Raw genomic sequence first — 16,472 nt, forward strand, 5'->3', positions numbered from 1 at the left:
ACTGCACTCCAGCCTGGGCGACAGAGCGAGACTCTGTCTCAAAAAAAAAAAAAAAAAAAAGAAAAGCAGTAGCTTGGCAGGGCACAGTGGCTTAATGCCTGTAATCCTAGGCAAGAAGAGTGAGATTCCATCTCAAAAAAAACAAAAAACAAAAAACAACAACTTCGCAGTCTTGCTCTGTTGCCCAGGCTGGAGTGCAGTGGCGCGATCTTGGCTCACTACAACCTCTACCTCTAAGGTTAAAGCGATTCTCCTGCCTCAGCCTCCCAAGTAGCTAAGACTACAGGTACACGCCACCACACCCAGCTGATTTTTGTATTTTTAGTAGAAACGGGGTTTCACCATGTTGGCCAGGCTGGTCTTGAACTCCTGACCTCAGGTGATCCACTTGCCTTGGCCTCCCAAAGTGCTGGGATTAGAGGTGTGAGCCACCATGCCAGCCTCTTTGACTTTTTTTGCAGCACTTTTTTCCTGGAATATTATATGTCAAAATTACAACTTTTCTCTGAAATTACATTTTTTGTTTTGTTTTGTTATTTATTTGTTTTTGTTTTTGTTTTTTTTGAGATGGCATCTCACTCTGTCGCCCAGGCTGGAGTGCAATGGTGTGATCTTGGCTCACTGCAACCTGCATCTCCCGGGTTCAAGCGATTCTCCTGCCTCAGCCTCCCAAGTTGCAACACCCAGACTTGTATTACAATCGTACATGGAAGTGACATAACAAAAGTTAAAGGAGCATGGAACATTTGACTTATTTTACTCCATGTGATTGCCAATACTAACTTAATATTATTTGACATTTTGCAAACTCACGAATAATACCAACTAATTTAATTATAATTTTTTGCTGGCATTTTGATTCTCCATAAACCGAAAACCTCATCTGCTCCTGAGAAAACATGCTACAGGTCTGCATGTGAGAAGGCTGTTTATTTCTAGATGAGCGAAGGTTACAGTGAACTCTAGAGTAGGAGGCAAAAGGGGAAAAACTGGGAGAATTTTCCAATTTTTCATGAATTAGCCTAACACTAGAGTTTCAACAATTTGTTTAAAATAAGATCCCAAAGATCGGATTCAACTGCATTTAACTAAAAACATCAAAAACCATTCCAGAATTAAAAAAAAAAAAATAGTGATTTTTAGATTAAGGATCAGTTTTGATTACCCACATCCCTGGTCCGTTCAATTAGTTGTAATAATTTAGTCCATCTGAAAATCCCGGAGACTTATTAAAAAGAAATCACAGACCACAAAATTAGGCCATTTTTGAATGTAAGAATGTGACTAATTCAGTGTATAAAATCTATCCCTAGGGGTTTTTTCTCCTCCTGAAGCCACCACAACTAAAAAAGAAAGGTGGGTTGGTTTTAACTCAAGTAGTTACTACCTCATGCTGGGTTTTCCAGTCCTCTAAAACAGGAAGAAGGGGAAAGGAAAGAAGAAAGGAAAGGGAGGGAATGAAGGGGAAGAGGAAAGGGAAGACAGGGAAGAGAGGGAAGAGAGAAAGGAAAGAGAGGAAGACTGGGAAGGAGTTAAAAAAAAAAGAGAGGAACGGAGGGAGGGAGGGAAGAAAGCAGGGCGAAAAATGCAGGGAGGGAAGAGAGACAGGAATGAGGGAAGAGGGAGAGAGAGAAAAGGGAGAAGGAGAGAGAAAGAGAAATGGGAGCAAGAGAGAGAGACAAGGGAGGCAGAAAAGAAAGACTGACTCAAATTCCACATACCTGTTCATGATAGCTGGTACCAGAACTACTATTTGCTCCACAAGGTGCTTGTACTTGTGGAGGTCTTTCCACAGGGCAAGCAGGATCACTAAAGGAGGGAGAAACTGGGACAGCTGGGTGGGGAGTATGGTGGTGGTGGTGATGATGTTGAAAATGGTGACCATGCTGCTGAAAGCAACTTGTATGAGGATGTCCTAATGCATGGTGGTTCTGTGACGACCCTCCACATGGTGAGTGCTGGGGACAGCAGGAAGGTAACCTTGGCATTGCAGGAGGGCCAGTTTCCGTTACAGCACTAGATGTAGTTCTCCTTGAGTCATCTTGAAACAGAAAAAAATGCACAGAATAATCAAATCATGAAATATCACTGTGTAAAAAAATAAGTATGGGGTATAAATAATTAATAAATGTTTAAAGAAATGTTTAGTAAATTCAAATCTCCGTAAATAATCTGATAGTGCCACATTCCTTTTTGTTTGTTTGTTTTTTGTTTTCTGAGATGGAGTCTTGCTGTTGTTGCCCAGGTTGGAGTGCAATGGCGCCATCTTGGCTCAGCGAAACCTCCGCCTGGGTTCAAGCGATTCTCCTCCCTCAGCCTCCTGAGTAGCTGGGATTACAGGCATACGCCTCCAGGCCTGGCTAATTTTGTATTTTTAGTACAGATGGGGCTTCTCCATGTTGGTCAGGCTGGTCTTGAACTCCCAACCTCAGGTGATCCACTCGCCTTGGCCTCCCAAAGTGCTGGGATTACAGGCATGAGCCACCGTGCCCAGCCAATAGTGCCACATTCTTAACATACACATCATATGGTTTTAGGCAGTGGTCTTCATTGGGATTTTCCTGAAACTCTAAATTCTTCAGGAGGCTCATATTTACTGTGATGTGTAAGTATGGCAATAGATCATGTTTTCCTAGGGCATAACAAATGATTCCTTACAAGTAAAATTGCATTTTAAAAGTTTAAAAATACCACGAGTCCTTCTACTATATGCTACAAAGCAAATGCTCTTCCCCTGAGCTCCATGAACCCCTAACATCATAAATCATTCCTACGTAATGCAGCCAGCTATGTACTTCTTAAAATCTCACCTTCTTAAGACACAGCCACCCAAGTCAGAGTGTACCTGGCTGAGTCTCACTATCCGCCAACCTTTTTTTTTTTTTTTTTTTTTTTAAAAAGACTGGGTCTCACTCTGTCAGCCAGGCTGGAGTACAGTGGCTCACTGCAGCCTCCGCCTCCCAGGCTCAACAGATTCTCCTGCCTCAGCCTCCTAAGTAGCTGGGGCCATAGGCACACAGCACCATGCCCAGCTAATTTTTGTATTTTTTTGTAGAGATGAGATTTTGCCACATTGCCCAGGCTGGTCTCGAGCTCCTTCCTGAGCTCAGGTGATCCGCCCACCTTGGCATCCCAAAGTGCTTGGATTACAGGCATAAGCCACCATGTCTGGACCAGAATCCTTTTTCCTTCCTTTGGATGCTATACAATAGAATAAAAGAAATGATCAGACTCTAATACTTGGAAAATAAAATGTGCTTTATAATAATCTAGTGACTTAGTGTCACATCGTGGGGAAAGAAGCATAGAGTCAAATCAATCTGGGTTCTCATCTGGGACCTTTCTTTTAGCAATGTGACCTTAGAAAAGTTATTTAATCTCCTTTTCATCTATAAAATGTGGTAATAAAATTGCCTTGCATGGTTGTTAGAAGATACACGTCTTGATATAAAACACGAGTCCTGATTATGCTCTCTGCCTCATGCCCAGCTATTTTGAAGGTATGTTCTTCTACGACAGAAGAACTGCAAAAGTATCCCCGAAAGTCTGTGCCAGTTTCAAACTCATTTAAAACCCAGAAACTTTTCCTCAAACTAAATATTATATGGAAACTATATAAAAGAGATTTTAAAGAACTGAAGCCTCTGATTAAATTACAAGAGTGAAGAGTCTAAAGCCAAAGCCTTGCCCTGCTGCCACCCTTAAACTCCCACTTTGATTCTGAGGTACCTCCTCAGAATCCTTAGAATTCTGGAACATTACTGTCCTAGCCTTGATTTTGGAGTACCCAAGAGTAGGGATACCTTGCTCCTATGTGGCTCAAAGTACCTAGCTAATCTCTTCTGGGCCAATATATCAATTAGGAATCTTCTGCTTATTTACAAATAAAATAAAAATCCAACCAAAACAGCTTAAACAATAAAGGGAATTATGGGCTCACATAAATGAACCCCGGTAGGGGGGTGCTTCAGGCTCTGCTTGATAAGATTCCAGCAAATTTCCCTAAAATTCTCCTGGCTCTGCCTCTCTTACATGTCCTATCCTGCCTTTCCTGATTCTCATCTCTTCAAGGTCTGTGCTCTAACCTCTGTTACACAGTAGCTCTAATCTAAATTTCTGTATATTTGGTTTTTCCAAGTTCCTAGTCTGGCCTATGGGGGCTAATCTCCCAACCCTTTTGTAAAGGTTCTTAACCCGGGAATTCGAATTCACGGGTCTGTGAACTTGGATGGAAGAAAAATACAAACTGTCACTAACCTCTAACTGCCCCGAGAATTATGTTAAATATTGTAATTTGTAATAATAACAAAGACAACAAATTATCTACTTTTTAAAACAAATAATAGCAGTTCCAAAGTCAGTCCTATAATTATGTTACTTTCATTCACTTGTATTCCAAACGTGCTGAATAACCTGGACAGTGTTAAAACTAGCATATCAGGAACTGACCGTGATCAACAGTGTCTTAGGGCTATGCTGAAACCAACATTAAGTAACTGTTTCCCATAAATTATAATATGTATAGCAATTATTCATTATTACAGTAGCTTTACTTGCTACAGCATTTTCAGGGTTTTAGTCCCTATGTAAAAGTGTTATACAAGTCAGTATCATTTATTGTGTATTACATCAGGAAAAAAAGGTTGAAAACCTTTGAGACACTAAGTTCACTCACTGGGATACACTAAATTACCTTCATGGTTCCTTCCAACTCTGACACTGTAATTTTACAAACCAAGTTACCTGAGGATTACCTGTGACTCAAAAAGTCAGGGTATGAGTTTGTAACCATCACTAAAGTGATGGATATGACACATATCTGTTCAGAAATAGCTTGTCATCTTTTACCTTCGAGCATTTTGAATATAAAAATCAGATTGAGAGAAGAGGAAGCACAATGACTATAATGTATTTAAGGCTGAACACATACTTAAGGTGTAAAATCATTAACAGTATGGCTTCAAAAAAAAAGACTGACCTTTTAGCTCTACTTCCTAGGCAACAGATTAGGATTCCAATTAAATAGTCTATTTTCCTGTAGTCCAGAACCTCTTTGTTTCTCAAATAGGCTTGCATCCGAAAGTAAAGACAACCAATTATTCAAGAGTTACTACCCAAATAACATTGTCAAAAATTAGAGGTAAAACACAAAGATATATGATTCAGTAAATAAAACACTTCCTTTTCTATTATAATTAACCGATAGAGTGCCCACTAAAAATGAGACAATCATGAACCTGCATCAGGGAAATTAACTCCACAGCTCAGTGACAATAATTTAGTTAAAGTGCTTCCTAGGAGTGCCTTCAGTAACTCTAGCAGGATTACCGAGATGCAGGCATGACTTTAATCATTCATTCAACAGTCTTACACACAATAAAGTCGTGGTAAAAGATCTACAAAAGGGGCCGGACTTGGTGGCTCATGTCTGTAATCCCAGCACTTTGTGAGGCGGAGGCGGGCAGATCACGAGGTCAGGAGATTAAGACCATCCTGGCTAACACGGTGAAACCCCATCTCTACTAAAAATACAAAAAATTAGTCGGGCATGGTGGCGGGCGCCTGTAGTCCCAGCTACTCGGGAGGCTGAGGCAGGAGAATGGTGTGAACCCGGGAGGCGGAGTTTCCAGTGAGCCGAGATGGCGCCACTGCCCTCCAGCCTGTGTGACACAGTGAGACTCCGTCTCAAAAAACAAACAAACAAGCAAACAAACAAACAAAAAGATCTACAAAAGGCACTGGATAATAAAAAGATGAAAATGAAAAGTCCCGGCCTTTAACATAACTTACAGTAAGGTCTGCCTTTGCTGTTTTTATCTTTAGCAACCAGAAACATGCTTGCACAATGTAGGTGGCTCAATAAGCGCTTTCCATATTTAAGTTAAATTAACAAGGGAAAAGCAGCACGCAATCATGTAGCTAAGTGCCAAGAAGAGAAGCACTTGCTCTTTGGCCCTTAAGGAGCTCATCATCAAGCATGGAGACAATTTAGGATACAAACCAACCAGTATTAGAACAGAAACACTGGGTTCTAGGATAGCATAAAGCAATGCTGCCCCCAATATCTGGCAATGCCTGGAGACATTTTTGGTTGTCACAATCGGAGGGGAGGTGACGTCACTGGAATTTAGAGGCTAGAAACCAAGGATGCTGCTAAATATCCTGTAATGCACAGTCCTTCCCCACCTCCCACTGTAAGAACTATCTGGCCCAAAGTCAATAATAGTGCCAAGGTTCAGAAATCTTGGCATAAAGGCGAAAAGGAGAGGTGCCACACCAGGTTGCCTAGGCTTGAATTCTTGCTCCACTATCACATAATCTTGGATATGTTATTTCACCTGTAGAATGAGAAGAGTAATAAAATCTGCCTCATTGGTTACTGCAAAACTCAGAGTTACTATAGGTAAATCCGCCAGCCAACATTATAGGCTCAACAAATGTTAGCTATTGTTATCCACTAGAGTGTAAGCTCTGTTAGAACAAAAATTTATCTGTTTTGTTCCCACTACCTAGAACAGTGCTTGACATATAGTGTGCAATCAATAAATATGTGTTAAACAAATGAATATATAGGATATCATGTATGCATAACACAAGGATCACATGGAGAGGTTAGGCAGATAATGAGCTGTTTGTGGCTCACTGAGTTTGAACTGACTGCAGAATGGTCCAGGACAGATGTCCAAGAAGCAACTGGTTATGAAAGTCTAAAATGGCTGGGCATGGTGGCTCACACTTGTAATCTCAGCACTTTGGAAAGCTGAGGCAAGTGAATTGCTTGAGTCCAGGAGTTCAAGACCAGCCTGGGCAACGTGGCAAAACTCTATCTCTACAAAAAATACATAAATTGACCAGGTGTGGTGAAGTGTAGTCTACTTGTGGGGCTGATGCAGGAGGATCACTTGAGCCTGGAAAGTGCAGGCTGCAGTGAGCCTGCACTCCAGCCTACGTGACAAAGTAAGACCCTGTCTCGGAAAAAGAAAAAAGATGTTTAAAACAAATACAGTGGTCAAAAAACACAGGAGAGAGAGTCATCAGCATACTAGTGATAGGTGACAACACTTACAGTAATGAAATGGGCTAGTGAGAAGGATAAGAACACAGTCCCGGGAAGAAAACAAATTATGAAAAAGAGACTATTGTCAGATTTTAAAAAGATCATGTTTATTCATTATGAAAGGAGTCAGAAGCCCATTAGAGGAAAGAGTTTAGTGTGACAAAAATACACTTAAATGTACATAGACATAACACAAGTGTACATGTGCATGTACTAAGGAAATGACACCAGAGAAGATGCTGAAGACACAGGGAAGATAACTGTTAAAGCAAGGTTAAGGACAAAGGAAAGGAAAAGAGGTAGAGCACAGATAAAGGAACTGGACGGGACAGGAAGGAGTTAGGAGACTGGGAACTAGTAGAGGAGGTCAGGTAGAGAGCCACAAAAGTTTATATGGAGGCATTGGAAGTTGCAGGAGTTCATGCTTAAGAACTTTCATTTATTCATTTTTTAAAATTTGCCCTGGGTAATGAAAACCTTGAGGAAAAGGAGAGTGTTTTGAAATAGGCACTTAGTGGAAGGAAAGGGAACTGATCAAGATATCTGATCAAGATTTCCTAGAGAAAGCCCAGGATGAGAAACCATAAATTTATGGAGGAACTTGGATAAGCGTGAAGCTAGATGGCTTGAATGTGAGGGTTAGAAATATTCAAAGAGGTACAAGATAAGGACAGGTGGTGGAGAAAATAGTTGAACTCATGTTCCATAGCGTCCTGGAAGGAAATGGACCTTAAGAGAGGCCCATTTAGGACTATAGCCAACATGCTCAGAAATTAAATCTGATTTGTAAATGAACGAGAATTTACATATAAAAGGTTTCAGACTATTCTGAAATAAAGTTGGGACTGTATCACATAAAATGTAGGTGAGAATAATGCTACAGATAGGCCAAGTGTGGTAGCTTACACCTGTAATCCCAGCACTTCTGGAGGCTGAGGCAGGTGGATCGCTTGAGCCCAGGAGACTGAGGCCAGTGTGGGCAACATGGCAACATGGCAAAACCCCATCTCTATAAAAATACATGCCTGTGGTCCCCCAGCTAGTTGGGAGGATCACTTGAGCCTAGGAGGTGGAGACTGCAGTGAGCCAAGATTGTACCACTGCACACAGGCCTGGGCAACAGAGTCAGACCCTGTCTCACAGAAAAAAAAAAAAAGAATAATGCTACATAACGCTATAACAGGAGACAGGCGTCAATGAGAAGTCAAATCCCTGCCTCAAAGATTATTACAGTTTTGTCAAGTTACGTAACTTCTCAGGTTTCTTCATGTCTGAAATGGTAAGAGAAATGCCAACATCAATAGTTTTTTTACTTTTTGAAACAGGGTCTCGCTCTGTCACCTGGGCTGGAGTGCAGTGGTGCCTTCGAGGATCACTGCAGCCTCGACTTCTCAGGATCACATGATATACTCCTGACTCAGTCTCTGAGTAGCTGGGACTACAGGTGTGTGTCACCACGCCTCGTTAATTTCTGCAATTTTCTTTTTTGTTTGTTTGTTTGCTTTTGTTTTCTTTTTTTCAAAGGAGACAAGGTTTCACCATGTTGTGTAGGCTGGTCTCAAACTCCTGGGCGCAAGTGATCTGCCTGCCCTGGCCTCCCAAAGAGCTGGGATTACAGGTGTGAGTCTCACCATGTCAAGGATTTTTTTTTTTAAGAGTTAAAACAAGTATACATATGTAACAAACCTGCACGTTATGCACATGTACCCTAGAACTTAAAGTATAATAAAAAAATAAAAATAAAAAAATTAAAAAAGTTAAAATATATACAATAACATATAAGATATCCAAGTAACAAGCTAAGTTAAGAGTATGTACTCAACAAATGAAATAAAAGCCCATTTCATTTCTGCCTACATTTTTTCAGAGAACGTACTTAAAAGACACCCTCACTGGGCACAGTGGTTCACATCTGTAGTCCTAGCTACTTGGGAGGCTGAGGGAGGAGAATCACCTGAGCCTGGAACTTCAAGACTAGCCTGGGCCAAAAAAACAAAAAAGACACTCCTGGGAAATCTCTTTGAGAATGTTTCTTAGTTCTGCCCTTAGTTTTGCAGAGGAGAGAGTACTTCCTGATCCAGCCACACGTAGTTTTCTAATCTGCTAGATGTAAATTACATGAATATTAAAAGAATTAAATGAGACACTATTAAAAGCAAAAAGTGATAGAAAATATAAGATGGTTTCATTATTAATGGTGATTTAGTCAATCCACAAGCTACAGGGTCTACAGTGTCCCTATTGGTAAGCAGTTAGCAAGTTCCTATCTCTGTACCATTATCCAAAAATGAAAGAAAGCTAGTTTAAGTCTCAGTTAAACAAATGATACGAGAGAGAGCCAGAGATATCACTGCTAATTGAAACGTAAGAACTACCTTGAGATAAGAGCTAAAACTGTAAAGAAAACTCTGGAATAAATATTTGTAACCTTGGATTAGGCAATGGTTTCTTAGATATGACACCAAAAGAATAAACAATAACCAAAAAACCCCAGAAAATGGACATCATGAAAATTTTAAAAACTCCCATGCCCATTCTCAATTATTTTGGGAAGATAGAAGGAGTGGACTTAGTGCATCCAATGGTAACTCTATTTAACTTTCTGAGGAACCATCAAAGTGTTTTCCTCAGCAGTTGCGCTACTTTGCATTCCTACCAGCAATTCACAAGGGTTCCAATTTCTCTACGTCCTTGCCAAGACTGGTGATTTTGTATTTTTGTTTGTGTTGTAATTATAGACACACTACTGGGTGTAAAGTGGTATTTCATTGGGGTTTTCATTTGCATTTCCCTAACAATTAGTGATGTTGAGCACCTTGTGCTTCTTGGTCATTTGTATAACTTCTTCAGAAATATCTATTCAAATCCTGCCTCATTTTAAAATTGGGTTGTCTTTCTGTTGGGTTGGGGCTTTTTGTTTGTTTTTACTTTTTTATTTTTTAAATATAAATAGAGATAGGGTTTCACCATGTTGGCCAGGCTGGTCTCGAACTCCTGGCCTCAAGTGATCCTCCTGCCTCAACCTCCCAAATACTGGAATTACAAGCATGAGCCACCACACCCAGCCTGTTGGGCTGTTTTAAGAGTGCTTTGTAGATTCTGGATTCTAAAGTGCTTCTCAGATATAGGATTTGCAATATTTTTCTTTTCCCCATTCTGTAGGCTGTCTTTCACTATCTTGATACCGTCCTTTAATGCATGAAAGTTTTAAATTTTGATGAAGTTCAACTTATCTACTTTTGGTTTTGTTGCTCATGCTTTTGGTGTCAGCCATTTACTTCTCCCCAAGCTCTCTTATTTGAGGTATAATACTCACATATAGTGTACAAACTCAAATATGAAATCAGCCTAATTATAGTAAAGACTACCTTGATAACATACGAAGTTTATTATAATGTAAGAATACCCGCTTATTAACATAGCTAAAATCTTAGACTTAAAAACAACAATACATTCCCTAACAAAAGTAATGACAAAAAGTCTCCCCTCCCCCACTTTTTTACATACCTCCTATAGAAGTGCCAGTGGTACTATTGCTTGTAAGAGTAGCTGAAGTCTCTGACACTGTGGAAGGTTGGCTACTGGTGACAGCTGAAGCAGTATCAGAGGCCTGCTCAGAGGTAGATGGATTTGAATTGTTAATGGAAGCGCTAGAAGCTTGTGATTCCATTCTTGCAGAAGTCGTTGGTACTACAGTAGGTTCTACAAAATACAAAATGTCAACTTAGCATTTCAAAACAAATTAGATAAACGGTTATATTTTAATCTAAGCTAATGTGTTTATAATTATTAAATTAAAAAACTTTAAAAATACAAGCTCTCTAATAACATATGGTAAAGAAAGCTTTCATAAAGCTAAACTGCAATATCAAACTGACATGTTACCAAAATATGACTGAATTTTTAAAAATTCAACACTGATATGCATATTTCAATAATTTAGGTAATTTAATAGTTTTTCAGGTAGCTTCTAAATAAGTTGTCTGATCTATAACAAAGAAGAGTAAAAGGAAAGTAAAAGTTCCTTGCTATGCACATACACATGGTCACAAGCTGTCAGAATAGTGTTACAAACCATAATGTGTCTGGCACAATATAGATTCTAGGGTAAGACTGCCTGGATAGCAATACTGATTTCACCACTGACACTATGAATATAAATAAGTTACTTAACCATTCTCCATTTCCTCATCTGTAGAACTGGGAAAGTATCAGAATTTCTTCATAGAACTGTCATCAGGATGAACTGAGATCACATACTTTTTATGATGCTTTATAGACAGCATTCACTTAACATTAGCTATGATTTCTAATATCTGTTTTAATCTTCTTTCCATGCCTTTTATATGTTTTCCAAAGAAAATTTTCTAAATATTAATATTCATCAGTGCTTTCTAATAAAAATTAACATTTTCTATCAGAAAGTAAAAGAAATTTCAGGTAGACTTCAACTTATAAGTAAGTTTCAAAGAACTAAGTTCAAAATGGTTGCTTAAAATTGAGAACAATGGGAATAAATCCATCCAAAACATAGTCACAACAATTAAATCTGAAAATAAGGGGGTCTCTTAATGTGCTATGGAATGAGAGGGTTGACTTTCTATACAATACAGTATGGTAAGCTAATTCCTTATGCACAAATAGTAACTGTGAGTCTACATGGGACACTTTGAATGCTAGTATGTCCAAATGTATATGTAAATTGCTTGTACACAAAAAAGGGGGAAAAGAACTTCTGTGTTTAACCAGCGTTTCTCCACCTTGGCAATACTAACATTTTGGGCTAGACAATTTTTTGTTCGTTGGGGAGGAGATGTGCACTGTGAACCGTACAACGTTGAGCGACAACCATGGTCTCTATCCATAAAATGTCAGTAGCATCCTCCCCCAACTGTGAAAACCAAAAATGTCTGCAGACATTGCCAAATACCACTTGGGGGAGAAAACTGCCCCTATTTGAGAACCACTGGTCTGATGTACTTAGTTTTGGATTTATTTTTAATAAGAGAGAAGCTTTTCACTGAGAAAAACTAGTGGGGGAAAGGGAGCATCTACTGATCACTGGAATACTTTTAACCCAGTAAAGTGTAAACTCTGGTTGAACTTACTGTAATGTGGAAAAGGCTACTCTATCACCTTCTCCTACTTACCAGCTAGCAGGTGTCACATTGGAACACAAACAAAAAGTTCCCAAAATAGTCACCCTATATTTAATTAACTGTCATCATTAATTAATCCCTATTACATTAACCACTGTCTTACAGATAATTTATGGTGTTTCAAAACAAAAACGAAGAGACTGTTGAATGAAAGGCAAACAGTTGTTTATCTCTTCATAAACAACTGAGTACTGATACTCTGAAAGTTAAGAACACCAAAACTGCAAACAGCCCATAGAAGAGCTGATTGCATATGGCCTCCAACTCTTTCCATCTACCTGATATATTCTTTGCCCAATTTATAGCTAACTCCCAAACCTAACAAACTCATATATGGCTTATCATTTTCCTTTTGGGAAATTATGATTGACCATTTCCTAAAATATAACTAATAATACCTAGAGATGATTCTTAATATGTGGGCAAATTCACATATGTATTCATTCATATATTCATAAATCCCACCATTTTTCCTAACCTCTGTATTCCAACTCTGGTTTTGTTTCCTCAGTTACTTGGGTACAGCCATAAGCCAAAATACAATACAAAAAATGAGCAGCACAAAAAGGTATCAATAATATTGAAGAATAACGTAACTTTTAAAAGTAAAATTAGACATTTCAAATAGCCAGTATTAGTCATTTAAAATTCAGTTATACTACTTTTGTGTTTATATTTAAAAAGTGCCGCTTCTACTTTTTCATGGCAAGTTAAAGACAATCATATTACAAATCAAACTAAACTAGTTTGAGCTAACCTCAAACTACCACCTGTAAAAATATTTCTTCCTGAGAAAATAGCTAGCAAATATTGAAACAATAACCACAAAGAATTTTATGTAAATTTACAAGCCTAGGATATTATATCAATTAAAAACTTGAGATTAAAAAATCTGACAATTTCCCTGTAGTTTAATAATATATTACCAGTAAGCAGAAGGGGTTTCTAGCATCTTAAGAGATTTCCTTTTATCAAACTCCTTTTATAATTTTCTACTGTTACTACTTCAATTTACCATCTTCATCAACGGTAAGGTCCACAACTTCTGCTGCATTCTGCCTCAAGGGCTGTATAACAGTAGAAATCCTACTGCGGTTCCGTGGCTCCTGTGGCCGACTTGCATGAGAACTGGAACCCTGGCTCCAGTGAGATCTGGAGTGTCCAAGGGTTGAACGAGACCTTAAATGACATCAATATTAAGTTAGTAAATATAAATAAAGAATTATTAGTCACCACAAAAACCCATAAGCCTTTCTTAGTAAATGTTACATTTTTCATACAAGATTTCTCCAAAGAAATAATCATAACAGAATTAAAAATCATGACTAGCACAATGTCTGGCACTCAGTAAACTGCTGAATTAATCACCAACTAATTGACCTAAGAATATAAGAAATACTATGTTGTACCAATCATTAGTGTAAAATACAGGATTCTGTTTCAAGAATGCTACTCTCTCTTCCACGGTTACTTTGGGTATTTACCCAGGTTATAATAAACTGTTCACATTTTCTGTTAATAGCTAAAATTATTCACCATACGTAAAGGAATAAAAATAACATCCTACACATTTAATAATATCCACAAGGTCTTGTATGTTTAGCTCAGGATAGATTTGCAAAACATTGCTTTGGGAGTCCTAAACCAAGCTAAGCTTCTAGTATTGCCACAAAAGAAAAAAAAATAAGAAGAAGAACAAACAAGCACCAGGGAGATTTCCTGATGTGTACATGTAAGGATATTGTGATTAGTTTACTAGTTTGGTAGCCATAAGAAATATCATTTGCGTGAGCTACTTTATGCTTTTAAAACATGTGATTGCGAACCCTAAACATCTAACTTCATTTAAGTATGTGTGTGGCACTACACTGTTCTAAATTTACTTACAGGTGTATACACTTTTAAAGACTCAACTATTAAAGATTTGGACTGAGGATATACAGGGATAATATGTAGAATATGCAGTCCTAAGTCTCCAGGAGAAAAAAATAACTCTTTTAGAAAGGTGAGGCCCATAAAACACAAGGGCTTTCTCCTGATAAAACTAATATAAAACTGCTTATAAGCTTATTGTCAGCATTTACCAAAAATATCTGTAATATAAAAGGTCATCGGGGGTGGGAGCTTAACCATTCAGAAGAGAACTCCAAAGGTCAAAGTGGGTTGCAAATGGCCTCAACATTTTCAGTCCAACTTGAACTTCAACGATTATAGAACCTAGAGTTTAAAAAGTTCAAATTCTAAAATAAAATTCTTAAGAAGGAGTATAAAGGTTAATTACTCAGCCACTGTCAAAACAGGATAGCACATATCAGAAACAGTTGTGGTATAGCTTGAGCCATGACAGTAAACAAATGTCTTGGGATAAAATGGTTTCGTCTGAGGACGGATATCACCATTTAAAATTCTTGAAAAAGCAAAAGTCTATGATGAGACTGAGTAGTCTATTATCTCTGGGAAGCTCTTAATAGCTGAAGGAAGTTATAGGTCCACTTTGCAGTACTTTTGTGAAAGCCATCATATTTTACTAGATGGAACAACTGCAAAAAAACTGAATGTATGAGGAAATCTCAAGGAGGTATTAGTGGCCACTATGATTAGTAACAACTGTCAAATTCTGACACAAAAGACTCTAAAACACAGAAATACTCTCTTACATGAAAGAGCCAGGCCGAGCATAGGTGGCTCATGCCTATAATCCCAGCACTTTGGGAGGCCAAGGCGGGCAGATCACAAGGTCAGGAGTTCAAGACCAGCCTGGCCAATATGGTGAAACCCCGTCTCTACTAAAAATACAAAAAAAAATTAGCCAGGCGTGGTGGCTCATGCCTGTAATCCCAGCTACTAACGAGGCTGAGGCAGGAGAATTGCTTGAACCTGGGAGACGGAGGCTGCTGTGAGCCAAGATGGTGCCACTGCCCTCCAGCCTGGGTGACAGAGGGAGACTCCATCCCCAAAAAATAAATAAATAAGTAAAATAAACGAAAGGGCCAAAAGCCAGCTAAACAATAACAAAGTTAATATCTCAGATAACAATAAGGAAATATAACAATGGGTCATGTACACTGTGGGTCTTTTTCAAGATCATTGTCTATTACTCAGGTAAATGCATCTGCTTGACATCAACCATGTCCAAAACAAGACCTCTAGTCCTACAATGAAAAATATGTCCATAATTTCAGTAGTCCTTACAGCTCATAAAAATTGAGTCAATGTTGTACCAAGCACTATGCACAGTCACAGGATAGGTGTGGTACATAACACTGATTATCAGTTTTACTCAGAGTTGGGAAAAATCATATAAAATTAAAACAAACAAGGATATGTTATAGAATGCTCACTTACATGCCTTTAGAAGTAGCACTTCGATGCTAAAATGGCAAGTGGAAAAGCATGTTCTAAGTGTTTGTAACAGATGTCAGAAATATGAATATATACTTTTAAAATCAGTAACATATTAACATGCAACAAGCAAATGCACTTCTAAATTCATTCCAACACAAAAATTAATATTCATCTGTTAGTTTATTAGTTTGGTGTATCAAATGTAACAAAGCAACTCTTTATTGCTATTATTACGAATACTTGTAATCATCTAAAGTATAAGATGAATGCTGTGTTAGGAGGTGATATTTCACAGGGAGAGTCAGTGATAGGAGTTGATATTTCACAGGGAGAGTCAAAGCGATTCTGCAATAAGGCAACGTCTTTTCCAGTTATTTATAAAAACAGATGAAGATGTTTCATTGATGTGTTAGTTCAGGGCACAGATAAAATTACTAAGTGAAGGACAAAGAGTCAAACTATGTTTTGAATTAGGGTGCCCTAACACAGTAACAGCACAAGTTTCACTAGTATCAATGAGTAACATATTGAAACAAGTAGATTCTAACCAAAAGGGCTATTTCAACATCAATATCCCTTAATATTTTTTCATTTTTAATTTTAATACCATCCCAAATATTTACATACTATTCACATCTAAATTTCAAAGGAGATCAATTCTCCGTATCATTAAAAAAATACAATTTGGCCGGGTGCGGTAGCTCAAGCCTGTAAACACAGCACTTTGGGAGGCCAAGTTGGGCGGATCACAAGGTCAGGAAATCGAGACCATCCTGGCTAACATGGTGAAACCCCGTCTCTACTAAAAAATACAAAAAATTAGCCGGGCGAGGTGGCGGGTGCCTGTAGTCCCAGCTACTCAGGAGGCTGAGGCAGGAGAATGGCGTAAACCCGGGAGGCGGAGCTTGCAG

At 38.5% G+C, this 16,472-nt stretch overlaps 1 protein-coding gene across 5 annotated transcripts in view; it reads right to left on the reverse strand.

Moving 5' to 3' along the window:
* The window catches only part of RNF111 (ring finger protein 111), a 114,326-nt gene that overhangs the window by 30,724 nt on the left and 67,130 nt on the right, over positions 1-16,472 (reverse strand). For all 5 annotated transcript variants that reach the window (XM_011940496.1, XM_011940499.1, XM_011940498.1 and 2 more), the window contains 3 exons: positions 13,232-13,395; positions 10,565-10,759; positions 1,722-2,041 (listed from right to left, as the gene is read on the reverse strand). In XM_011940496.1, the coding sequence (XP_011795886.1) occupies positions 1,722-2,041; positions 10,565-10,759; positions 13,232-13,395 (679 nt within the window). The remainder of the gene's footprint in view (positions 1-1,721; positions 2,042-10,564; positions 10,760-13,231; positions 13,396-16,472) is intronic.

The sequence above is a fragment of the Colobus angolensis genome, unplaced genomic scaffold, assembly GCF_000951035.1.
Source record: "Colobus angolensis palliatus isolate OR3802 unplaced genomic scaffold, Cang.pa_1.0 Scaffold19, whole genome shotgun sequence".
Lineage (NCBI taxonomy): Eukaryota > Metazoa > Chordata > Mammalia > Primates > Cercopithecidae > Colobus > Colobus angolensis.